The 27,923-nt window shown below is 40.3% G+C and overlaps 1 protein-coding gene across 1 annotated transcript in view; it reads right to left on the reverse strand.

Moving 5' to 3' along the window:
- Positions 1–3,477: 3,477 nt before the first annotated feature.
- Positions 3,478–27,923, reverse strand: part of LOC124154734 (probable G-protein coupled receptor No9) — a 43,777-nt gene continuing 19,331 nt past the window's right edge. The window contains exons 2-3 of the mRNA XM_046528629.1: positions 16,627–16,871; positions 3,478–6,890 (exon numbers count right to left, since the gene is read on the reverse strand). Coding sequence (XP_046384585.1) covers positions 6,608–6,890; positions 16,627–16,871 — 528 coding nt within the window. The 3' untranslated portion in view covers positions 3,478–6,607. The remainder of the gene's footprint in view (positions 6,891–16,626; positions 16,872–27,923) is intronic.

Raw genomic sequence — 27,923 nt, forward strand, 5'->3', positions numbered from 1 at the left:
CACTTAACAGCTACTAACTTCACGTGACTTAAAGAGTCGAGAAGTCGGCAAGATGACTTACAGGTTCACAGCAACATGAGGTCGGTTAACGCTTGATTTTTTGAGTAGCCAACGTGAAGTAAGATTGCAATACCTTTGTAATAAATAGTCCTAAAGCAGTTGGAAGTCTCCAATGATCGCTTCGAGGGAATAATTCTGGTATTAGTGTGAGAGCCAAGTTGAGCCGTGCTTTTAGCTGCCTTCTCCTTCTCTCTCATCGGCAGTTGAGCATTCAGCTAAAGCAATTTCATGTAGCATTCTTTGGGCCCCTCGAACTGTCCATTCTTCCAACTTATTATGCTCAATTCGGTAGCAGCGGCCCTTGCGTGCCACGCCTGCAGTCTCCACGTTCAATCGACATCGATTCTTGAGACTGTGTTTTATAAGAATCGCTCGCATGAAAGCTTTTCACTGTCCGATTCGGCATAGAATGTCTCTTTGCATAAACCTTCTTCACTTGTAAGCTTCCTGCATGATAGCTCAAATATTTTGGAACTTATCGCATTCATTTACAAAATTTTACACCTTAACTATTAAATTAAAACAGTGAGGTGTGATGTGTTTTGAAATCGAGCAGAGCTTTGCGTTTATATTTCCATTTACCAACTTATAACTAACTCGGCATATCCTGTGAGAAATTTTACAGCACTTAGATTAAAAAGCTATTATCTGTCCAAAGATCAAAACACCATTTATGAGCTCTAATTTAATGTACACAGTGTTACAACGCTGGGTGTTAGTTTAAACGGTTAATGTACGATTTTGGTCATTTTTGACTTTTTTCTATTCAATGAAATGACGGTTTTAGCAAAGAAACATTTACATCTCTGAAAATCCCCATTCTTCTCTGAAGAAATACCTTTTTGAACAACTGTTATCCAGGAAAAAATCGTTGTACTGTTCAGTCATAAATGAAGGCTTTTTGAAAACGACTGTTAATCTGCTGCTAATTGACTGCTCTTCCCTCTTTCTGCGTATTAGAATGAGACGACGACCGACCCCACTATCTCGGGGTGCGCTCCCGGGCGACGAACCCGGCCCTGATGGCCAATGACTTCTTTTTTGGGGGTGTACAACAGTGAATGACACATTCTATGAATTTATTTCGTCGCCTCGAAATTTACAGTTTTTAATATTAGTTTTTGTATTTATTCAAGTTTCCAGGTCATTCGAAAAAATAGAAAAAGACAAAAATGATAAGTTGAGGCTTAATCGTGTGAAGCATTCCATTTTGGAATTTAAAATATTTTTTTTCGTTTTAATTTCAGTAAATATTTATGTTTTGTGGCTTTTACAAATACTATTTTTATTCCGTATTTAGACTTGTTAATTTGGCATGACTGTGTGTGTGTGTAGGTGCCTGGGGATGGGCATGTGTCCATCACAATGTTGGTGGGCATATTCCATATCTCTTACCATTTTGTTGACCAGCAATCAAGGGAATGTACACGCATTCATAGGGAATGAACGCAAATGGGTGAGGATGCGATGGGCAGACGTTTTCTGCCAACAAATCATTTGCCTTGAATTAGGGATTCGAACCCGGATTTCCATGCTCGCGGTCTACCAGGTATGCCACCATTTAACATGGCCAGCCGAAGCGAACTTGCAATCGAGAAATTGAAGCATCGCGTCAACACACCGAATTGTCGGTGTGCTTGCAGCGGTTCAAGTTGGACGCGCATAGAGGAGTGAGTTCATTGCCGAGTTGGAAGGTCATTTTGGGCCGTCACTTCACTTCACGCGCGTGCATGGACTCTCGCGCTAGGAGAGCAGTCATTTGGCCCTGCGACCCTCCTTCCATGCTGAGCAACTGCTCCGTTCCATCCCGTTCTACCCGCCGTTGCGCTCTTGCTCATCGCTCTCACGCGACAACATCCTCTCCGAAATTCAACTTCTCCGTCAGGTCTCCGTTTCCCAATGGTTGCTTTTAAAAACTCCCTATCGATGCATTGGACGAGCGAAAAACCTTCGCCGTTGGCAGTCTCCTTAATTCCACGAGCAAGGGGCGTTCATGGGGCCGAGTAGTTGAGCCGCCTCTCGTCTCCACCCCTTCCTTCACATCCCGTGACGTCACTGCGCAACGCTCTCTCAAATAGTAGTAAACATTCACATTAACTCAACTTCTGATTCTTCAATCTACTCCATTATCTCCTTTCGTTTGCCGCATATTGGGCTAGGCTCATGGCTAAGGTGAATGCCCACGTTACAGAATGCTCACACTAAAATCAAAATGCACTGCCAGAGTAAATCACTCGTCAGTCATTGCTGTATCTTTCAGACCTTGTGACCCTTCTGTTTTCATTCGATGATGAAGAAAAGATTTTTCAAATGTTCGATGACAAAATCAAAACAAATGCAAAAAAGTGAAGAGAAAAATAAGGAATTGTGTGCTTAAGGGAAATTAAAATTTTAAAAAATTACTACAAAAATAATAAATAATTAACAATCAAAAGAGAGAAAATATTCAACCCTCCATGAAGTTATATCTTATATTATAGTGATCTGCTAAAAATGTTTTCGGGTAGGATTTCTTGTTTCAAGCAAGCAAAAAAATTGCAATAATAAATGAATAAACATGCCCAGAACATTTTTGCAATTCTTATTTCGAATGCGTGTTTTGGGTGAGTTTAGAACAGTGAGAATATGCACGATATGTAAGCGATTGGGGAATTGAGAAGCCATTAACGGGGAGAAGAAAACTGTGGCTCACAGTGAGTCTGGACGTATTCTCAGCGTGGAATGGAGACCCTTTATTGAAGAAGGCGACGGAGGAAAGAGAGCGGCCTTCGCCAAACATTAGAGACGCGAGAGAGGGGAAGAGAGAGAGGTGCGCGCATTGATGCGATGCAGGCGGACGAGCACGCACTTGCGAGTATGATAACTGTGAGTTGGTCGCTGGTGCATGGCGTCTTCTGATTGGTCGAGAGCATCTGCTGCAGTTGTCTCTTATGATCTAAAGACTTCCCGTTGAGCAATGGCGTGCCCGGGAGCGGTCGACATGCAGCGTGGCCCCACCCGCCTGCTCTCTCGAACGTTTCTCTCGCTCCAATCATGTGCAGTGAGAAAATATGAGGGCAGGAAAAGTGAATGTTGAGGTGCAACAATCATATGAGATCCGAGCAATTGTTTTTCCGAGTTAAAATCTCAGCTGCATCGTATGAGCCGATGGAAGAGTCAAAGTTGCGTGCGTTTTAGTGGAGCGCAATGCTAGACGTCTTTGCCAAGATGGCCAGAGGCGCAATTTCTGGGATTCCCCTGGGGTAGCAACTTGACTTTTGATTTGTGAGCGTCTCCATGGCGAGTGTTTTGCGCAGCATTTTTCATCTGTAATTCTATGTCGCAAGATCCCAGTACTTGCAGAGGATTCATTCTTCAGGTGGAGATCTTCAGAGGATGATACAAGCTAGCCGAAAGTGTTAAAATAAAATAAGAGCATCAGTTTCATATCGTGTTATGGGTAATGGGTTACAAGTTTGACAGACATCGTTATACTCTTACACACTGTCGGAAAAATAAATTTACAAATCAGAGAAAATTGTAAGGAACAACTAATGTTAATACCCGTCTTTTGTTTCATTAAAAATTAACATCAACTTTATGTATGTACATCAATTTTATACACTCAATGCATAACGCTCAACTTTTAAGGACACATCCACATCGCATTAGGGAGAATGCACATCGATTAGCAATCAAAACATTTGTTTTTCGTATTTACAGGTCCGAGATCCAAAGAGGCAGCCTTGGCCTTATTATTTATTTTGTCTCGACATCCTACTTCTAAAAATGACACTTCTGCTGGTTTTGGATCGAAAGCTCGAATCCAGCCGTTAGTTATGTTTATGGAAAAAATTGCAGCAAACGGAACCGCTTGGAGAACGCGTTTAGCGTGAGATTAATCTGGTAGCCTTGCGTCGCATGACAGCGGCATTCATTGAAATATTAGCGCATTAGTTATAATGATTACATTAGGGATGTGGGAGTAGCTCTTTTTGACCTCGTTGAGTCGAGTTGAAAACTACTCGCGAGTATCGAGTCGAGTACGGTAACTCTTGAACTAGGCAAAACCGCAAAGCATGATCCAACATATTCTCATTTTTTCAATCCCCTTACGAATTTTCTATTTTGAACGCTTAGCTTTGTGCAAAAAGGGGAAGTATAATGAGTAGCGTTGATGGTAATTGAGTCACAATTGGGAGATGAATGAAAATCAATGTGTCTTAAACAGTTACATAAGCACAATTGTAATGAATTAATCTCTAGTAATATGTCGTCAATGTATGTATCCAAACTCCTCAGTAGAACCCGGACTTACTTAGAGCTCAGAAAGGCTAAGAGATGGCACTACTTGTGATGTCAAACGCCGGGAAAAACCGGCATTGCCCGCTGAAACGTTACCTAACAATTTTTACGCATTCAGTCCGCATTTGAGTGAAGAAAGTATGTTTGAGTATAAAAGAATCGCATAAGAAAGTATGAGCGATGCTGTGGCCCACTCCGATTATATCGAAAACGCCGCTAGGGCGGAAGGTGGTCGGACTGACGAAAAGGTATACGGCACCCACGGCGACTACTATGGTGGTTGAATGCTACGAATACAAAAGCTGAATCTACCTAGGCCTAAGGAATCAGAACGACTTCATAAACGATATTACTACGCGAGTTTAATGGTAGCGCCTTATATCGGCAGATTTCTGAACTTACTGGCCTCGACAGCTCTGTAACCGAAACTAATCGACTCGACATTCGTAATATTACTCCAATCACTCAAATCTAGTACCAACTACTCTACTCGACTCGAATTTTCGAGTACTCGCACATCCCTAGAATAAATTAACGGTAAAATTAGCGTTGGTGTGGTCAATTTTGAGTTCACGTGAACTTTTTGTAAAAAATCTCACAGAAAAGTGGCGTCACGGCTGTGTGTAGAAAAGGATGTTTTCAATAAATAATATTTTGAACGCGGAATACAGTAGTCAATTGTTTTACGCGTATTAATCCGAAAGAAACATCGAAGCAGATGAGAAAGAGCTCTACTGAACTTCATTGCGTGCGGATCATAGCTGTTAGTTCCTCCGAGAAACGATAGATGACGTCCAGTACGCGTTAATAGTTTTTTTATTTGCGCCCGAGATCCAATGAAACAACTTTTCTTCGAGTATCCGATAGACACTCGGAAGGTCAAGGCAGTAGCTGCGCAGAGGGAAGGTTCATTTGTAGGACTAGCAAGCGACAGACGCAATCCCAATTCACGATCCGCGAACCCTTCCCTGGAAACACTTCTAGTCCAGCCATTTCGTGTGCCACTCTCCCATTAGATGTCTCCCAAAATATAGTGATCGCTCATATTCGGAAGACGCGAATGAATGATTGTTTGGCGTTTGGAAGGGCGGGCGGAGGCGGTCTTTCTTATTGGTCGCGTTGTCGCCGCTCGGTGATGGAGCTCTTTCAGCCAGAGTTACCGCATTTTTGGGTCAAATGAAATAAATTAGGGCGAGTAAACCTCTATGTCCAAGTCTATGGCCATTTCTTGTCAACTCGGTGAATTCGTGGCTCACCATTGCAATCGGTGACGGGCAGTCATATTTTTTTCACTTCGTCAGCTTTGAATATCCATTCGTTTTATAATATTGGGAAAATTATCACAAAACTTTACCAGAGATAGACTGTCAGGGAGGCTCTTAATTGCTCATTCGCTAATTTAATGGTCACGTTCAATTTTCTTTTAATTCATGACTATGATTGAGCAACTTTCGATTATTCTTGAAGGATACCGAATATTTTTTTCCATAGCACACATTGATGACGCACGGGTTCAACGTTTTTTTCTTTAATCGATTTAAATGATACTTTTGATAAAAGCTGATACTTTTTGGCTAAAGTCATAATGTACTTTACTTTTCATTTTGTCACCCAAATATACGGTCACTCTCTCGAGAAATGATAAATAACAAAATGACAACGCCACTGCTATTGGTCGATAATTTGGAAACTTGACGTAAAAATTCATAAAAAGGATATGAATCCTTTTGGTATAAATCGCATTCATAATATATTACTGCTGGCTGTTATAATTTCCCACAGATGTCCCATTCCGTTTTCCGTGGCGTTTAAAGTGGCGAATTACACCGCAGACAAGAAATCGTAACGCCAAACAAAGTTGGAAGGTAAATATATTCGAAAACGGTTTTTCAATGGCCTCTGGCAATCATGAGCGGGGAGGAGAACAGTTGCTTATTTGGGCCTGATTTGGGCTATGCTCACGTGAGGGGGCGAGGTGCCCATTCATGACTGCTCGTGACAGCAGAAAAACCGTTTTCGAAGACACATTCCCTCCAATTCTCAGTGTCATTGGCATTTCCCGCCTTCGGACCTCGTAATCGCCAAACCAATCGCATCGCCCGCGTCACCCCAGGGGCGATTGGTCAAAGAGTCCGCTGTTCGGGCCGCAGTGGTACAGCCTTCGCGCATCGTGGTGCGGAGGCCCGAGGCGTGGGCCCCACAGAGGTCGGATGGGCCCGTGGAGGAAGAGGCGCTTGAGGCTGTCCGCTCCGCGTTGGCGCCGTCACCTGGAATCCGAGGTGACGATGACCTCGACGTGGCCGTTGTGGTGAGGGGGGTTGGCGGGGGCGGTGGGCTGGGGGGGGTCCTCGCTGTCATCGGGCGAGGGGCCCCCGAGCGAGGGCCCGCCGCCGAAGGAGGGGCGGCGGGCCCAGGAGGTGGCCAGCAGCCACGCGGGCGGCCGGCGCCTCTTGGCGCCTGCCCCTCGCGCCCTCCCGCTCCGCCCCCGGAAGCTGCCGGCCCCCCAGCTTCCTCCATCGGCCTCGCCCCGCCCGGCGCAGAAGCACCTGCAACAACAGAGAGAGACAACACACTCAGTGCTCGGAACATCCCGCCTCCGTTATTTGCGACTGCTCTCACGCCATTCATTCGAAGCAGGAATGAGCGCTTTATAGATCGTACGGAAACAGCGAATTAACTGTTTCATGTGCCCAAAACTTTGTTGAGTTTATATTATCAATTAAACTGTGAGGCTAAATAATATTTTCACACTTTCCTTCTTTGCATTGCCTTTGTAAAACCTCAACATCTCTTTTTCATATTTTGTAAAATATGGATGCTCTTGGTGTCGGTCTAAAATTGAGTTCCTAAGTGGACGAGGTTAAGGAAAGGAGGTTCCTTCATTCAAATGCTCAATTTAGTGCCTGAGAATCAATCGGGAGTCATTCTGCTGCCCGTCATCCCCCCACGCATCTCTTCCAGTCCCCCCACATTCTTTGTCTCACGACTCCCTCTTCAATGAATGCTTCAAAGTATCAGTCCTTACCTCCCTCTCCCCCCCTGACTCCGCCCTCAATCTCCACACCCTCGAATTGGCGTGCATTTGGCAACTTTTTATGTGTCCATGTTTGCATGGTAGTGACTTGAACCATTTTATTTTTTGCTGCGTGCATCTCATTTCTACAACATTTTGTCGCATATTTTGAATGGAAATTTCTAAGAAGAACATGTATTAGTACTTCGAATCCCCATTATTCCGATATATGTGCCAATAGAATTCAAACGGGTTCATTTACAATTAGAATGGCATTCGCAATGACAGTCATTAAGTCTCAAGGCCAAACGATGTTTGTTTGCGGCTTAGATTTGGGTCCACCGTGTTTTTCACGCGGATAATTGTACGTAGCAAATTCGCGCGTGGGTAAACCATCCAATTCGTTTGTTTTTAACTAAAAATATCGGACACTCCATTGCACTAAGAGACTGATAATGTTTATTTATTTTAATTGTCATAATTTGTTAAAGAGAATTTGAAATTTATTGATTAAGATAATAAAATGGCAATTGATTCCAAAAATGAATGCTTGGTGTTTGGTTATTTTTACAGGTGGTAATTCATTGGTCTGTCTGGTGAAGTGATTCGGCGATAGCAGGTGACGGTGATTGCATCGAATAGAAACAATATTCGGGGACTGGTTTTCTTCCCATCCTTTTTTTCGCTTCTGTTCGATGTGCACGTACGTATGTGTGGGTCGATGGGGATGGCCCAATGAATGAAGACTGCTTCCTTCCTTCCTTTCTCCCTTTGGCACGCTCCTCTCCCCAACGCATTGATTTTTCGTCGTCCTTCCCTCGCGTCGATCCTTGCTCTGCAATCGCCAGTCGTGGAAATGTAATCGATTTGCGTGACTTACTTTTTCAGAGGTAATAGGAGGCAATTATGGATTACTTGATGTAATCCAGATACCGAAAGGTTTGGATTTTTAGGAAATCTTGAAGAAATCGTCCCTGTTGTATTCGTTTTCTCACACATTTTCGTTCATTTAAATCATTATTACTAAAATATTGTCAAATTGATATCGCAAAACATTAATCAATGAAAATCTGGTCATACTGCCAGTCAGGAAAAATGAAAGCCTTACTTCACAAGAGTTCTGCAGTCCACTAGAGAGTTCACTGGATTCACTAATGCAAAGGACAGCGCACGGTTTTCCTGTGCGGCGCGCGACAGCCAGCGCTGTCAGAGCCGACAATGCTAGGGCAATAACTTTATTTCATTCTAGTGATTTATTTTTCTGGTTCATCATTATATCAATGGAAGGATACAAAGGTACTTTTTCAGGTTTGAAAATCAACTTCCACGTAGTCAAGGGCGAAATAAAAGCGCTGCAGCGCAATACTGTGTATACAGTATTGTGCTGCAGCGAGTCTGACAGGCGGGGAGAAGGGAGGGGTAAGGGATGAGGGGCAGACACGACGGCTTCTAAACACATGAATTTGAAAATGCTCAATATGAATGGTATATTCACCACTTTATCGCAGGATAAAATGATATCAGGACATTCATATGATTTGTAGTTCCAAACACGGACCCGTAAAATCACAAATGCCTTCAAATTCTCGAAAATATTGGCCTAAAAGCGAAATAATTATATATTTAAGCCATCGATTGATTTAAATTAATTATTAACATAAGAAGAAATAAAATCTTGAACAAATATTACTATTTGGCGTATAGACAAGCAAAATACATTAGGGAGTCAAAATGACTCCCTTTGGTAGTCGAAGGTAAATTTTGAAAAATGTGTACTATTTTACTTTCTAGAACTATTTTGATCGCAAAGCCTTATTTTGTGTCAAAAATGAATAAAAGTCACGGCCGGAATACGGAAAATTTGAGTCAGGGCAGAGAAATAAAATTCGCGAGGAGTCAGAATGACTCCATCGGTAGTTCTAGTGTAAATGACCTATGCTCCCGAATAAGCAGTAAAATACGTTTATTTGCTGACAACGCTGTCATCTATCGTGTAATTAGTGATGACTCTGACTATGAAATTCTATCATCGGATTTGAGCAATGTTCATTTGTGGAGCCAAGAGTGGGGACTCGAACTTAATCTGAGCAAATGCATGACGGTACATTTTGTGCCGAGTCTTCCAACTATAACCATATTTATGCAGTGGATGGTATTAACAGAAAGGCAACAAACGAAGTGGAGTACCTGGGAGTTACGACTTGTTACTCCCATTTTAAAATCCGACATAAAAGATGATGTAAGTAACTATCGCCCTGTATCTCTCCTTATTCTTTCTATTTTATTCGAACGTGTTATTCATGACCAACTTCTATCATTTACTATCGCTTACATCTCACCCCAGCAGCATGGCTTCCTTCCAGCTAGCTCCACTGTTACGAACCTATCTATCCTACATCAGCATATCACCGCTGCTTTCGAAGCCTCTTCTCAATTGGGCGTTTGCTATATTGCCTTTGCGAAAGCTTTCGACTCCGTCAATCACACCCTTATTATCTACAAACTGTCTCATCGCTACAATATCCACGGCTCTTTCCTATCTATACTATCGAATTTTCTAACCGACCGCACTCAGCGAGTTGTTCTTGACGGAGCGTCTTCTCCAAGCATCCCCATCCTTTCAGGCGTCCCCCAAGGCAGCGTTCTCGGACTTCTTCTCTTTTCCCTTTTCATTGATGATATTACGAGCTATGCACTTTCTAAGGTATGCGGAATTATCCTATTTGGAGACGACTGCAAAATATTCAAAAGAGTTGAGAATACTTCTGACTCTCAGTCTTTGCAGTCCCTCGAGGCCTGTTGCCTTTAGTGGCAACTCAAAATTAATTCAAGCAAATCAAAATACATACCTTTTTCTTTAAAACGCATCGTCACTCCTCATAAATACACTATTTTTAATGAAATTGTTCCGATAGATTCCTCCATCAATGACCTGGGTGTTACTTTCGACCCCAAACAAACTTTTCTTCCGCACATCAACAAAATTAAATCCAAGGCCATGTCAGTCGTGGGAGTTCTTTATCGACTGACCATTGTTACCGATACAATCGCCATGAGAGAGAGCTATTTTCACCGGTAGCGTTCTCCCAATCCTCGAGTACTGCTCCGTTATTTCTGTGTTGTTTGTGCATAATGTGTTAAGTCCAAAAACCCCAAAAATGGGACTATCTCACCTAACCATCATATGAATCATATAGAATCGTTTTTGCATAGTGTGGTATGTCTAAACCTAATAACGACATGTGTTTTCATTCACCACACTATGCACAAACGATTCTATATAATTCATTTGATGGTTAGGTGAGATAGTCCCATTTTTGGGGTTTTTGGACTTTACACATTATGCACAAGCAACACAGTTACTCCACTGACTGTCCCTCAAACCTTAAAATTCTTGAACCTTTTCTTGTCAATTTCTTTATTTCAGTAGTCCAACATCGTGTTCCCCACCTCCGTAATTCTTCTCGCTCTGAAGTAATTTCTGCCCTATCATTGGTCCCACTATTCTCCCGTATGAATTTTCATGATCTTTCCTTCATTTACAATGCCTTAAATGGCAAGTTCCGATCCTCAGAAATACTGCCTTTCTTTTCACTCCACATTCCCACCCGCGCCTTTCGTAATAATCACCTACTACACCAACCGAAATTCCGTCTTTCTCTCTCTCAGAAATCACTTTTTTTTACAGACTCCCTACCTCTTTCAATATCATTTCGACTACTCACCCCTCCCTGGATCTTTCAGTGCCCACCAAATCATTCAAGAGGCAGCTTCGAAAAGCTACCTCATGAATTTTTTCTGTTATATCCTTTTTATAGTTTTTTTTTATAGTTTATATTTGCTAAAGCTGCAGATTTTAAGTTGTCTATTCAATGTAAAGGCCGTTTTGGCTGTTTTCGAATGAATCAATAAATAAATAACCTCAAACCTATCGTGGGGAACACATATAAGGAATATTTTTGGCGTAGCCCTGAAGAAATTAGGATTCGTTAAGCGTGTTGTGGGATGAGTAAGTAAAAGAAAGGTGCTATTTCAGAAGACCGGTGCAGAAAGACTTAATCTGCGAACTAAACAAAATACAAAGGAAGGCTGGGTGGTTCGTCAAAAACCGCTACTGGCGTACAGACAGTCTGATACTGCAGTATGGTGATATTTTGGAATCCTATCTTTGGGTTTCGGAACTATTTGACATATTTTTGTCACGCAGTTGAATCTTGAGACAATATCCCACTTCTTGAGGACCCTTGATATCTTGTCACTCATGTCGGCCGCATAGGGATGGTGGCTTAGGTTCCTGGCTTTTCAGTTTGGCTTTTCTCCTTGTCAATTGTCTGTTTGCGTTTCTCTACTTGGGCGCTTCTTTTCAGGATCATTTCTTTCTTGTATCCGTTGCTCTTCAGGGTCGTCGTCAGGTGTTCCTTTTCTTTGGCCAATCCGAGTTTGTACTCACGAGTGTCGCCACCAGAGAATCCTCCTGAGATGGGTGATGCTATGAGTAGGCGTTAAGGCAGTGGTCAGTGTGGGTGGCCTTCCTGTATACTTCGTGGCCGAGACTCCCATGGATAATCTTCTTCTCCATCACGTCCAAAAAAGAGATTTTGTAGTCTTTTTCCGTCTCCATTGTGAACTGTATATCCGGACGCTGGGAGTTGAGGTGTTTAAGGAACCTCTAGTTCTTCGGGTCCATGTCGCCAAATCTATCATTCACGTACCTTAGCCATAACTTCGGTTTCTTTTTGTGGCATTCAATCTCCATTTGCCCCAATATTCCCATATCTGCTATCACCGGAGAGAAGGGTTAGCCAATTTCCGCTCCTTCACATTGTCCAAATGAATATAGTTTCACAGGCAGTGCTCTATCAGTTGGGGACAATCCCATGGAATTTCAGATTTTGTAAGCTCTTTTATGATATCCACCTATTCTTGAATTGGGACGTTGGTGAATAGAGATGCAACGCCGAAGGTGACTACGATGTCGTTGGGGCTGATGGTAATCTTCTTCAATATTTCCCTTTTTCACGCAAACAACGCATACCAAAGCCAACGACAAACATGTGCCATTGTTTTTAATTATCATCACGTTAACTGGCTGCTTATGTTTGTGAGTTTTGACAGCCTCTGCACGCGCGCCTTCGTTGCTGCCATTTCCTGCTTGATTTCAGGTCTTGTCCCGAAAAAATCTTCCTCGCGGCTGTAATTTAAAATTTTACCGACATTTAACCGGCATTCATTTCTCCGTTAGGTATGGAATTCATTTTCTTTATTACCGCTGATGCTTTTTTCCTCAGTAAAAAAATTTATGATCACGCGTTCATATATATCTATCATATCCATGATTTTTTAAATTAATATTAATGCATTTTTAAAAAGTTCCGGCGGTCAGTATTTGATAAGATTTCTCATACACTTTCATTTTTTCCTTTTCGTTGTTAATTTCATTTCTTTTATATCCGATCCGAAATATTGGTTTATCCATTGCATAAAGATCCTGTCATGAGTTTCAATAATCTGTGGTGTTTCAAAAATATTTTCGATGCCTCGTTTAATCGATCAGATTGTCTCGATTCGATTATTTATTACCTCATGAAATGCTTGCGTCGCAATACAAATCTCTCGAAATGAATTGAGCCATCAGCTTGCCGTTTTACACTACGCAGCCATTTCGGAATTTGACGGTGTGATTGATAGCGAGAGTGGATTTGAAGATGGCGTGACGCGTCCTGGCGCACACGAAAGACCACTCGATCCCACAATTCCAGATTACGTGCGTGGCGTTACGAAAGAGCTCAATGAAATCTGTCCGATCACCTGTAGATTTTCCATTCCTAAGTTCAAGGTCCGTTTTGTGCAAATCCCGACATCCCATGTCCCACAACAGTACATTTCTTGGCATGCAAATAAATATGTGAAAATAGAAATCGGGAAAGTTATTCACACCAGCACTCAAAACAACCCGAAAGAAAGTGGAATTAAATTTCGAAGTAAGCGTCAAAATTACGACTGTTATAACTGCCATTCAAAGAGATATGTTTTTTGAGATCGGAGGAGAATGAGTAATTTCTCAGTTGATCCTGATGTAAAAATGCCTTGGGTGAACGAAGTGAGTTTGAAGAGATACCCCGCGCCGGCATTAGTCCGCTTTTGGCAAATGGCGAAGGCAAAGAGACCACTGATTAACGTCCCATCCACCGGACGGATCCATTGGGCATTACTGGGATTTGAACCGGCCAGTTCAAATCACGTCAGGGGCACAGATATTTCGCAAAATCCATGATGGAGTTCGTTCTCCGTTCCGTTGATGAGTCGTTCAGCCGTGGTCCCCTTGGCGCCTTTCGTTAAGAGCAGGCTAATGCCGTCGCCGAGTTTCTCTCCATGCTGCGTCCCACCATGGCGCAAATGACCTCAGCTGTCGGACGCCCCGTCCAAATACCGCACCATGCAAATCCAGGCCATTTGCTTTCTCTTCCAATCCTTAAACTCACGTGGGAGCATTGCATTCTGGGAATTTCGTGCTCATTTGCATGGCGATGCCTCTCAGTATTTACTTCTATTTGCAATGGTATGGTGCTCTTCACAGAACTGGAGTGCCTGTTCTATTGTGGAATTCTCCGTAATTTTATTGAATTTTAAGCGCGAAAATATACGATAGAGTTCTATAAATGTTGATCGGGGAATATTCGTTGAATTATGGTCTTTAATATGAATAGCTCTTCAGATTCGTCCAGCCAATACTTAACTTCTCCTCGATTAGTTATAAATACCGCTCTAGTGTATCCAAATATTGTAGCTAATCGAAAATACTACGAAATAGGACAAGGAAAGACTGCAGCCTTACAAAATTCGGCGATGGATATGGGTGAAAGGATGGCAAAGAAAGTGAACGAAGAAGTGCAAGACATTGTGGACGAGGCGAGGAAGGGAACTTGCGATTATGAGTGGAGGTTGTGTTCACTTCATTGTAGGGCTGGACCGGCGCGCCGCCGCGGCGGGGACGCTGGTTGTTAGTGGAATCGATTCCTCCGGAACTTGGAAGAAAACACTTCGAAATCGTCACCGTGTGAGGATGGTATTCTCGTCAACATTTTTTTTGGCCTTAAAAATGGAATTTGTGTCTCAGTATTTTCTCGGAGTTACTGATTCCGGCTGTATATTCCTGTTATAAACTATGTAATCTGTGATGAAGTCAGCAAGCAAATGTTTTTAAGTAACGCGGGGGATTTGGTGAGGAGGGGGGAATACTTGTGGACTAACCATCATCTCTGCCAGTTACAATTTCACCCTGACAGTGGGTCCTATTCCGTGGGCATAGCGCATCCTCAAGTAAATTGAAGTTGGAATCCCTGGAATCGGATTTCCCATCGTCTTCTCAAAGCGATCTCTGCTACATCACTCAAACTTACTTGGTTGACAATCAAAAAAATGGTTTCCCAAATATTGTCCTTCCAATTTTAATTGGCATTCGGATTTCCTATCTTTGGACATACTCACATAGCAAATTGGCAACTCGACCATTTTATTCCACCTTTGCTGTAGAAGAAGACGACCCTTGGCACACCGTAAGTGGACCAGCCGCTGTGAATCAACGCGTGACGGCGACTCGTTTGTGCACGGCCTCCAACGACTGGACGATGCAGGAGCAAACACAAGGGCTGTCGAACTGTCTCTATTTTCACTAAAATTTTGCGTATCTTGCACAAAAAATCAATGGAGGATTTTTAGCCGTAATTGTTTAAGGGCAGTGGTCTCCATCCCAAAAAATAATCGGCAATGACGTACGCCATAGACTATGTATCTCTAAACCAGGAAATATGGGATATTTGAACAAAGTTTCCATTCATACAATTATTTATAACTAAAAGTGTCACCTACCGGTAGTGAAATTATGGAGTAAATGTGCACTTCAAATTTTTGGGGGTACATTATTAGTTATAATCATAAAGAGGGGTGTGGGCGGAAAAAGGTTGATACTCGCTGTTTTAGGGAATATCTAATATGCCGTTGAGAACTGCTCTGGCAAATAGGCTATTCGCAGTGGATTATGGGATTGCTTTGTGGTTTCGATGTAATCAACATCAATGGAAGTAATGCGACTTTTTCGGCTGAAGTCAAATTGCTCTAGTGCATTCCTGTAATCACTGGAAGTGTTTAGTCTATGTTTCCTGCATTAGAACAACTAAGGTTATTCCACCTTCATAGTGGTAGTAGCCCAAAAGTTATCCCAGCCATGCCATCTACGAACAAATACTTTACATGTCTTTCTCGAACATAATGTTAATTTGTTTAAACGAAGCTTTCTTTCTTGGAACTAATAATTTACAACAGATTTTCAAAAGCAGTCGAAGAAAATAACAACACACATAATTTCCTGAATCATATAAAACTTCGGATATTTAGCAACCAAAATATTATAGGGGATGCCTCATAGAAGTATTTTCAAATCGTTGCGCGATAATTCCACAGAAAAAATCATTTACCTTGATCGGGATTTGAACCCGTATTCTCCGATTTCCGGTCGACTGCTTTAGCCATGTGAGCTACCTTGGATATTTGTGGACTGCATCGGACAAGATGGAGTGCACTGCTTAGCATTTTCTGCGACTTCGTGCGCACAGCGGCGCCACAGTCGGAGAGCAAAGCGCGAACTTCGAACGCTAAGAGATGTTCGCCCTTGACTAATTTAAGTATACTGGAACTGACCACGGTGAAATTATTTTTCCTCTCTGGAATTTTCACCCATTTTGTGAATTCGGGATGACTCCTTAAAGTTTTCAGCGTGTAATACTTAAAAAAAAGTATTTTTAAACCATTTTCTTTTTTTAGTTTTGTTTATTCGATTTAAATTCAATTGTATTTTCTTTATTTTATATGAACTATGCATCAAACGGAAGATTGGTTTTTTATCTATGATAATTAAATGTTTGAGGTATTTCTAGGAGCAATAAATAGTATTATTTTATTTTTCCCGTCGGTCATTGCGTTTAAAGTCAAAGAAAGCGTCATTTGGCGAGGTCCATGGCATCCCTCATCACTCGGACCATTTGGCGTATTATTTATTATTATTATTATTTATATAAGTTTAACATTTTTTCTTTATTTTTGTTGGGTTTCTTTCCATATGTAAATCTAAAAAATAAAGGTTATGTTTATTCCATAACATCATACAAAGCAATGTACATATAACAAAAATTCATGGCCTCCGAGAAACCATGATTCTGAGACGCGCATGGCAAATGCCTTCCTCGTGTTTGTGAGTTGCGATTGGTACATACCTGCAGATGATGCGCTTGAAGGCGAAGCGGAAGTCTTTCGAGAAGAGTGCGTAGATGCAGGGATTAATGGCGGAGTTGCAGTATCCCAGCCAGAAGAGGATGGAGAAGAGCAGTGGAGGCGTGCAGTGCTCGCAGAAGGCTCGAACCACGTACGCCGTGAAGAAAGGCAGCCAGCAGAAGACGAAGCCTCCGACTATGACGCCCAGCGTCTTTGCCGCCTTCGTCTCCATGCGGAATCGCTTCACCTGAAACGAAGAACACGCCATGAGGGCAAACTAGGGTGTTGCTTATTTTTTATTTTTCTTGGATTTTTTATTTCTATCTCTCAAAATATGGGGTGCAGAATGGATATCCTAAGCAAATCAACCCAATTGAGTCACACTTAGAGGTCGCTCAAAGAGATTAAACACAATAACATTCAATTTTCCCGGTTTCGTTCCATTTTTACGTGCACTCAACAATTTTTCAGGAACGCAATACTTTTCCGCGAGTTACAGCCGTACGTCACACCCCGAAGTGCAATCGCAACGGTCGCATTCACGGCCATCTGATATACCCTGCGCCCTTAATCACTCAACTATAGGAAGGTTTGCGACGTGTTTGTAGTGCCATACAGGTTAAATGAGTGAATGACTCGTTGATTCATCTCGAGGGTACTTTCCATGAACATACATATTAATATATGTTCATGGTACAATCCATTACATATTCGAGAGGAATAAGAGTCACCGTAAACGTAAATGTTACAATATTATAGAGGATTCCATTAATATGATAAATATTAAAAGAATAGAGATATGGCACTTTTCCGCAGGTTTATATAGAGTACGACGCGTTTCGACCGTTAGGTCATTATCAAGTACGTACAATGAGGATTGGTTGGTCACGGAGCTGTATTTATGCAGAACGGATGGGAGGCAGGTGGAAAGGGAAGTTTAGGAATGAGGGGTATGCATCATTAGGTGGTGCGCTTTGGGAAAGGTATGGCAAGGAGTGGGGAATGTCCAAAAAATATTCGTTCGTCCATTAGAGAAATGGCTCCTTCTTTCACAATATCCAGTTCTTCCAAAGTGTCCAGTCTACGGCCTTTCCTCTCCACGTGGTCGATCTTCTGGTCAAAATCACTAGAATGTTTATCTTCGAGGAGATGTTTCGCCAGGAGGGAGGTGGTATCTTGGGGAGATCTCAAGATTTTCTAGGCTCGCTCCTCACGACTGGCGTCTAATTCAGGAGAAACTCAAAACTTTTGACCTTCAAATAAAACTCATTCAGTATCCCAAATCTATTGAGTGCACAAATGAAATGTTACTTTTACTAAAAAGGTTCGGTGTTTGCAATTATTTAATCAAGAAGGTTAGAAACCAACGTGCATTTTGAAGGAAATAATTGGGAAATTTCATGGGTCGTCGATGTAAATAGTGTTGCCGCGAGACACGACTCGAGACGAGACCTTTGGGTAGAATGGAAAAATAAGAAGTATACGAGAAATATGTGGCTTTTGGTAAGGTAAACTAATGTAAGTATTCGCTGCTGTGATGCCCATAAAGGTCGCTGCATTTCAACGCAAAATCTAAAATTTCGTCTCGTTTACGCAGTGGGTTTCTGTTTAAAAACAGGGAATTGAGTAAGTACAGCGTAAATAGTATTTGGAACTTATTTCTGTGTCTATCAAATACTTTTATTTTACCTTTTCACGATCATCAGGATCTCAACTCCGGCGGATAAGGGAAAACTATCTAAGTTCCGCATGGTAGGTAACTAAGTTAATACACGAGATAGATTTTCAGCAAGCAATGGGTGCATTAAATCTTGATGGGTAAGAAATAAATATTTAAAAACTTTCGTAAAATAATTTTCATTAATCGCATAATTACTTACCTGCCTTATTTTACTCCCGCATCGCGCTAGTGACGAAATAATCACTGTCTTTTCAGAAAATCAGCCGCCATAAGGAAGTCGACCAAAAGTAAACCGAGGTATTGTGATTTCTTAAATCCCTCTTAAGTCAATTTGTTCTTTGAGGAATTACAACAAAGCACGCAGATGATTTTTACTTCGATATTTTGCATTAAGGCTCTACCACTCTTCTCTGTGGTAGCGAAGGAATGGTGTACGGTGCGATGACGTCAGAAGGCGCTTCGGGTCACGTGACTTCAAGCGATATTCGAGCATTTTTAATTAGCGTTTATTAATTTTTTCGGAGTATTAGGAAAGTTTTTGCTTGTATATTTGGACTCAAGAGAAAATTTCCTATTCAATGATACTAACTTGCATGATGAACAAATTTCATGCATGTTCCCCATTCTCGTCGGGTGTACCTCCTGTGCGTGGTTATTTTATAATTGGGTATCCGTGCTATGGCTTTAACAAGAAGGAAAAAGATTACAGCTTCCAATTGACGAAATATTGAAGAATTTCTGGCAAGTGAGCCAGACGAGAGCGTGAGTTCGGCGAGTGATGGGGAAAATCAATTATTATATCAACGAACACTCTGAAATTGACGAAATACGGCTGAAACACTGGGCTATCGAGGACGTGCGTTTGAATGGACAATATTTATAGCTCTCCTGCTCTTGCAAGGCTACTGAAAAGCAAATGCAAGACTAACTGTGTTGAGACGTTGAGTTTGAACCGAAAGTATGTAATAGCAAAATAGGTGAAGGCGATGAAACTGCAGAGGGACGAAATATGTGAAAAACATTCTGAGCCTGTTTTTGTTCTCAAATGGAGGGAAAAAATTGTATTCATGATCTCCGCATTCCACTGAGAGAAAACGGTAATAGTGTATACAGGCCAAAAAGAGACTCGGAAGTCTGTGTGTTCGTTTGATTGCAATAAATTCATGGGTGGGGTAGATCTCGAGGGCCTGTTATTGAATGCGTTCCTATTGGAAAGAAAACGCCATACCAAGTGGTCTAAGAAGATATTTAATTGCATATTAATGCCGCAGTCCTAAATTCATGCATTATTTACTGGGTAAACATGCATAAAAAGTTGGTCATCTTATCATTTTGTGTGCAGCTGGTCGCGGTAATATTTTTGAAATATGCAGCTCCATACGGACAGTCTGTACAAGGCCGTCACTCCTCAGACAATTTAGAACCAACACTCACAGAAAGACATTTGCTATGGAGAATTCCTGCAGCTGGGAAATAATGAAAGTACCAAAGGAGGTGCGCAGTTTTTACCAGACCTTGGAAAAAAAACAGCGTGTACTGGTAAATGAAAATGAAAAACTTAGTGTATGTTCACAGTCTTTATTATCGCGCGACGCGTTTCAACGAATCACCTTTTCCATCATCTCTCGGGAGGCACTTGGAGACCGATTCAAATTCTGTTTTTATTCCCCAGAGATCGCTAAAAGCATTATTTGACAAATCGTTAGATAAATTGGACCCTCTTTTAAGACCCGGCATTTATGAAATCAGCTGTGAAGTCAAAGAAATGTGTAATTATTTTAAATTAATGCATGGCATGCTAAAGATCTCGCTGGTCAATGGAAATAAAGTTTAAAATTTTGAAAACTGAAAATTTATCCACTGTGTTCAGAGGTGGAGATAGATAATACACTGAATATTATTTCCAGTTATTTGAAAAATTACCATGCAGGAACACATTGTTTTACACAAGTTTACAAAAAATTTCAACGATACTGATGGTGTATCATGAAATTTATAAATTATAGTAAGATGACATGCCAAAAACGCGAAGTCATTTAAATCTCATCCAGCCGCTGGGATGAGATTTAATTAAACGCCTGTCGCGTTTGAGAGGTTAAACTTGTTTCTATGTAATGCCTTGGAAAATTTATCCAGCAAAAATTGAACTATTTTCTAAAATGGTAATTTTTAGTACTTACATCTACAACAAAAATATCTTGAGTTATACTTGAATATATGTAAAGTATCACCAAACGGCACTTGCAATCGTGCTTATAATTTGCACTCTAGGAGAAAATGATGGTGATGATGAAAAGAAAATGCTATTTCGAATTTTGCAGAGCATATCACCTCGGAAGAAAGACGAATGATAATAGAATAATAATTGAATTTACTATTTACCTATTCCTGCGTGATATATCTTTCGAGGTTAGTGAGGGTGTTCAGCATAATGGCGCTAAATTGTGCTGAGGATGTTACAATAAAAAAGCATAAATACTATTGGCTTTCCTTTGACTTTAATTTCGTTCATTTGCCTTTATTTTGCTAACCAAAAATTCATTTCATCAAAAACTCCATTACTAGAGTCTCTGACCTACATATAATCATCAGCCACTCATTTTAACTCCATTAATCATATTTTCTCCAGAAACACATGTTAGTGACAGGTAACCTTATTTCAGAAGCATGTAGCCCATTCTACCAGGGGCCAGAAACTTCTCGAAAAATCTATTCGCTGGCTAGTGAAAAATTCCTGAGAGGAAAAATCATTCGCCCTGAACGGGTTTCTAAACCGGATACCTCGATTTCCTAGTTCTTTAGCTTAAATGGCTAAAGTCAAATAAAAAATTATGCCAATTAAACTTCTTTAAATCTGAAAATTATTTTAACTACGATATTAAAGCGAAAATTATCTCTTATACCAATCGTATTATCTTCGCGATTATTTTCTTAAACCCACTATGGATTTCTCTAGAGTTAATTTCTGTATACATTCCCTTTTTTAAAATCTTTATTTTATGCTACTAGGTACATAAATGAGTATTAATAAAATCATTGATTTTAGCTGCAGTTTGTTGTAATTAGTGTTCAAATCAATATATATTTAAATTTTTATATGATTGACTTTTCTATTTCGAGTGTACCGATTCAGCCATAAGTACGCAAAGGAAACGGCTATATATGATGCTAAATTTATTTTCGGGGTAACGAGACGAGGCGAGACTCGAGACCGAGACGAGACTGGGGTTCACGAGACGAGACTCGAGGCGATACCCGAGTTCGGAAAACGAGGCTGGCTCAAGTCTCGTCTCGTCTCGCGGCAACACTAGATATAAACTATTTGGAAAAGCTGTAAACAGAAATATTAGCACAGAAAAATACCTCAATTTTCTCCATTAATCATCAAATTAAATAAAAAGTTGCCTTTAAAAATGAGCATAATTTCTGAAAAACGGAGCGCATACTGGAAAAATCGTTTTGAGGAAAGACTTAGCCGCTCATCGTCACTTGTTTATGTGCTGATATTCTGGGATAATTTTTTCTAATGCTTGTTAGCCACGTCGATTCCTTTGGATATCAAAAGTTTTGGGATGATGAAGTACAGGCTTTTTACCACTTATATATCAGTAATCAGAAAAATGGATGATAAAGTTGTCGCTAGCTCGGTTATTATGCCTGAAATTGATGTCACGACCCTCTTGGAATTTGTATTGAATAATGATTTCTATACGTCGCACAGTGGTCCAAATTCGGAAAAAGCCGGACAAAAGTCTAAAATAGCGTTATTTGAGGTAGAGACTTGAAACTTGACGTATATGCTCATAAATAATTAATGATTATGAAAAAATAAGTCATTTTTCATAGATCCCATCCGTTGCTAAGATACAGAGGGCCAAATACAACCAAATATCCAAAAACACGCCCGATCTCATTTTTCTTCGAAAAACTTAGAAGTTAAGCTACTGGTAGAGTTTTTGAAGAAAGAAGTAAAAAACATTATATTCCAGTAATATGGTACTTATTAAGAAAGGTGGAAATACACTCATGAGATGCATGCATGAATTGATCAGAGACATTTGGAGACAGGAAATAATGCCTGTAAAATGGAGAACTGGCATTATATGTCCCATACACAAGAAAGGTGACAAAACGCTCTGCAACAATTACAGAGGAATTACGCTGTTGAACATTGCATATAAAGTGCTCTCAGGAATTATACAAATGAGAGTTAGCAAAAGAGCTGAAAGCATCATTACCGAATATCAGGGTGGATTTCGACAAGATAGGGACACAACAGACCAAATATTTACTTTGCGTCAAATAATGGAGAAGCACTTCGAGCACAACCAAGACTTACACTTACTGTTTGTAGATTTTAAGCAAGCGTTTGATAGTGTGAAGAGAAGCACACTGTATGCAGCACTAAACGAATTAGGCTTGCCTAAGAAGTTAATCAGACTGGTAAGAATGACAATGCAGGAAACCATAGCTAAGGTCAAAGTCGGCAATGAAATTGGTAGTGCTTTTCCATTTAATATGGGAGTAAAGCAAGGAGATGGTTTGTCTGCAACATTGTTCATATTGGCCTTGCACTGGGCAGTAAGGGGAGTTGACACTGGTGGAACAATATTCTATCGGAGCAGTCAAATACTGGCGTATGCAGATGATATAGTCATTGTAGCCAGATCTGCAAGGAAGTTGAAAGAAATATTTGGCTCACTAAAGGAAAGCGCAGTAAGAATTGGACTGAAAGTTAACTGTGGCAAAACAAAATACATGTGTATGTCCATATCTGAAACTCGCAGACGACCTCAGACATTAGATATCGACGGAGATAAATTTGAGGGTGTCTCATCCTTTAAATATCTTGGGGCATTGGTGACATCGGATAACTCAATAAGTGCTTGCATAAAAGACAGAATCACCGCTGGTAACAGTGCGTACTTCGCAAATCATAAATTGTTGAAAAGTAGACTGATAAGAAGAAATACTAAATATAAAATATATAAAACTTTAATAAGACCTGTTGTCACTTATGGATGTGAATGCTGGACGTTATCAACAGCAGAGGCGCACGCACTTAGATGTTTCGAGAGAAGGATCCTAAGGAAAATTTATGGACCCATACAAGAAAATGGAGTTTTTCGAAGACGATGGAATGAAGAACTTGACGACCTCATAGAGGGCCGAGACATTGTGAGATTTGTCAAGTCACAGAGACTCAGATGGATGGGACATTAGATAAGAATGTCAGAGGAGAGAGTGGCCAAAAGAGTTTGGGAGGGAAAATTATTCAGCGTAAAAAGAAGAGGACGTCCACGCCTAAAATGGCAAGATGGAGTGGAAGCAGACCTGGCTGCTTTGGGGATAAGAGGATGGAGAAATAAGGCCATTAAGAGGGAGGATTGGAGGACGATTGTATTGAAGGCCAGAGCTGACAAAAAGCTGTAGCGCCAAGGAAGAAGAAGAATATGGTACTTTATCTACGTTTTCCATTATTTTGAAATACTTTGGTTGATATCGATGTGGTATAATGTCGCAAAATGGCAGATCCATTTTTATAGCAAAACCTGGCTTAAAGTAGACATTATCTTTAGTTGGAGAAATAATAGTTCCACAATTTTTACTGAGAATATTTTTAGAAGAGATAGGTTAAGAATATAAAGCAAACTCCTCAGAAAAAAGTTTGCGGCAAAAATGAACGCAATTTTTCGATCGTGCTTCACGTCCCGACTCCGCGACGCAAAGGATAAGAGACTCGGTGATACAGATGAATATTTCATGTTGTTTGAAGCTGAATTACTTAAAATCGTCTCTTTGGAATAATTCAAGTAAAAGTTTTAGTTTTACAACTGACACTACATCAATTATTAGCGTTGTAGAAATCACTCTGTGATCACTTATACCGCCAATAATATCGATTTGTTTTATCAACTTAGATCGATGGCTTACTGTCAAAAGGTTTAATATATTATTTCCTCTCGTAGGCTTGTCAACTACTTGAGCGAGAGAGTGATGTGCAAGTACGTTGATTAAGATATCGCTGATGTCGACTTCGGAGTGCGGAGGTCTATAAAAAGAGCAAACATGAATACTCCATTGGTTTCGTTGTTTAATTGTACACCATACGCTTTCTATTTCGTTGTCAATTATTTCGTGGGCGGCTCTCTGTACATGTGATTTAACTGCTACGAAAACTCCGCCACCTATTCTATTGCGTCGATCGCATCTGTAAATTTTATATCCTGGAGGGCAAATTTTGTTATTGCTTATATCTTCCGCAATCCAGCTCTCTGTCCCCATGACCATATCTGCGTCCTGAAATATATTCTCGATTTCGGCGCGCTTGTTTCCTATGCTACAGCAATTGACTACAACAAGGTTAATGTCGTATTTTGTAGTTTGAGTTTCGGTTGGTTCTTTAACAAGCTTTTGTGCACTGGGTGGGTGAATTTTATTGGCAGTACTAATAATATTTGATATGTTTTCTTTCTCTGGACCTCGCGTTTAAGGAATATTGACGCTATTGTCCGGCGTTACCGCTCCTAAGCTTATTTTCTTGTGAATACTTTCGTAATGCGAATTTCCTCGGAGGCTACGTTTAATTAAATAATTAATAATCCCGCTGGATGACCTACTCTCTAGTCTAAAAAATATCTACGAGCCTCTACCTAGTTCAGACGCCTCTTTGCAATAATGCACCCCAACCGAATTGAGTGGAGCACCGGCCGAAGACCCACGAACTCTGCCCCGACGCTCACATGCATGCAATCCCACAGTGTCTTGTTGATCCAGGCAATCCTGTCTCTAACTCGAGGGCCGTCCGAGGGACAATGCTGCAGATTAGAAGCGGGTTAGACTGTTCATTTTGATGAACCGTTCACTTTGAACCTGTTCAGTGAAAAGAACATTTCGCAGTATCTGCTCATGGCGAACAGTCAGAATCATTAAGTTAGAAAATACCGTTTATCGGACATTTAGAGTAAGTGAAAGCTTAGAGTAATATCATATGGTTTGTGCAGCTTGCGATTATAATTCCAAACATATTCTGTCTCGGGCCTTTACTCGGTTATCTGTGTGCAGTACAATATCTGCTGTCCACTTGTAGAATAAGCCAGAATTAATATTTATCAACCCAACGTCCGATGTTATTCGCGTATTTATCACCATAAAAGTGTTTAAATGCTGCTCTAATGAGCAATTTAGATTTCATACATATCTAACTGTTCTTTATAAATATTTTTAGTATAACCGTCATTTGTGAATCTCTCTCTTAGACTCCTCGGTAAGGTATCGATTTTTTTCTCCTCGTTACAGCCTGTGTCAAGTATTGGTCCACTCTAGCAATGCAATTAGCTGTCAATATTAGCATGCGTAAGACGGTGAGAAATGATCAGTTTTATTGCTAAATTAGTACTTTTGGTAGAATGTAAAAAATAGTAAAATATGTTACACCCATGGAATTCCGTAACATATTTAAATATTCAACATGGAAAGCAAAGTGGGTATTAGCTCTTTTGAGGTGTATTTATGTGCAATTAAGCTAAGTGGTCACAATAAAATACAAAAAATGTGGCGGCGTGAAAAACCTAATGTCATCAAATAAAATCGCCGTAGGCAACATATTGTTTTCATTCCTTCGAAAATTATGTATATATGCCACCGTAGACTTTCTCCAGAAGAGTACCTAGTCCTTTCCTTCGATGTCTAATTATACTACAAACAAGTAATTTGAGGAATGTTGAAACCAAATTTTTTTCCCCAAAATCATCAGTTCGGACCTCTTAAAGCAACGCACGGTAAAATATAGATTAACCCAGTTAAAATTTAATTCCATTACGAATAATTTAATTGCAAAATATAAAGTGGATATTATATAGTTAATCAATTTATGTTTAACTTTTCCGTTTGTTGAAATAGATTTTTGAATTAGTATCATTTTATAATTGGTATAATAACTATTGTTTTACAATTTCAAGAAGCAAAGTAAGCGCAACGAAGGAATAAACGAAAACGGACGAACGTAGAACTGAAAAAGGCTAACAGATGGCACCACTTGTGACGTCAAACACCGGGAAAAACCTGACTCGTACGCTAAAACCTAAAAGTTACCATATTTTTTCGAAGAAATCGTAATAATTTTTATGTAATCTCTCAGTGTTTGAGTAAAGAAACTAGGGTACGGTATTACAGTATCACGTAAGAAAGTATGAAGGATGGTCCCTCATGGGGACCCATGAGGACCCATGACAGGGCCCATGAGGTTCTGGAAGGGGCCTTAAATCAATCCCATAAGAATCACATGTAAAGTTCATTATTAATGCATGCAAACCTTTTATTTTTTTGCATATTTAAATTAGTGATAACCGTCACATGTAGTTGGAAATTATACTATTGCAAAAAAAAATAAATGCACATTGTTAATATTGCACTCGATTTTTCTTTTTCACGGCATTTAAGTTGAATTTGGAAAAAAGTATTGATGAAATTGCTAGAATTTTCGCATTTTTGGCTTACTGTCTCCTAGACGACCGCCAGTATTTTTTATGAGGTTTGATATCTCTTTACACGTTTATTCACAAAATAAATCCTTTGTTATAACTGTTAAACAGGTCACCTGCATTGTTTATTCTCAAATTAGTGAGCGAAAAGTTTCTTCATCTACTTAAGGTAATTTCGTTACTAACAAATTATTGTTAAACTTAAGGCAGTCCTAACACTATTTGCCGCTAAGTGCGCGAGAACTTTCTTGTCTTTCATTATTTTCAATTCCAAGGAGAAAAATGAGGTCTTCGAATTCAATCAAATGTGTGACGAGCTACCTTGCGTGTTAATGTAATGATGACCAGCTATAAACAGATAACAACAATTCTCATTGGTGCAGCAGCACTGCGTTATAGAGTGACTGAAAATGAAGCGGATTGTCTCAGAATGCAACGAGTTCGTGAACATACGTCAATATCTACATAATATCCTGCTAGCCACCTCTAGGGTGTTTGGCAGGGGTTGATCAAACACCAGCATGCAATTGGGCTCCCACATGCACACCACACAGTCCAAAAAATGTCACTCATACTAAGAAATTATAATACCATATGCTGTTAGAAACAATAATAAAATTAAGAAACATGCATTAAGTTTTACATAGGTTAGTAGGCTACACTACAAGTCATGCAATCTATTTATGAGTTCTATCGCTGCCGTTATAATCTCATATTGATCCTGGAAAAAAAGACATTCTGAATCTGTCTGTTCTACAGTCTATCTCTCTTATTTTATTTACATGATCTGATCTTCCGTAGTATATTGGCGTTCGTAAGATATTGTTAACTTCGTCAGAGAAGGCACTGCTCTTGAATCTATTTGAAAGGTTTAATCTATTTTTCAATCTACGGTCTGACAGAGATTCCCACCCGAGTTTATCAAACAGGTACCTGACGCAAAACAAGGCTATCGTAACGATTTTTCACGTACCTGGCAGCTCTTCTTTGCACGCGTTCTAACTCTGGCTTTAAGCCTTTTTCATGAGGGTCCCAAACACTGGCAGCACGATACAATCGACCATATTCTTAGTTTACTTAGTAAGCTACTAATGCCTAAGTAGCGTTATAAGTGGTAGGCACAATGGTCTTCACA

Source organism: Ischnura elegans, chromosome 2 (assembly GCF_921293095.1).
Source record: "Ischnura elegans chromosome 2, ioIscEleg1.1, whole genome shotgun sequence".
NCBI classification, from domain to species: domain Eukaryota; kingdom Metazoa; phylum Arthropoda; class Insecta; order Odonata; family Coenagrionidae; genus Ischnura; species Ischnura elegans.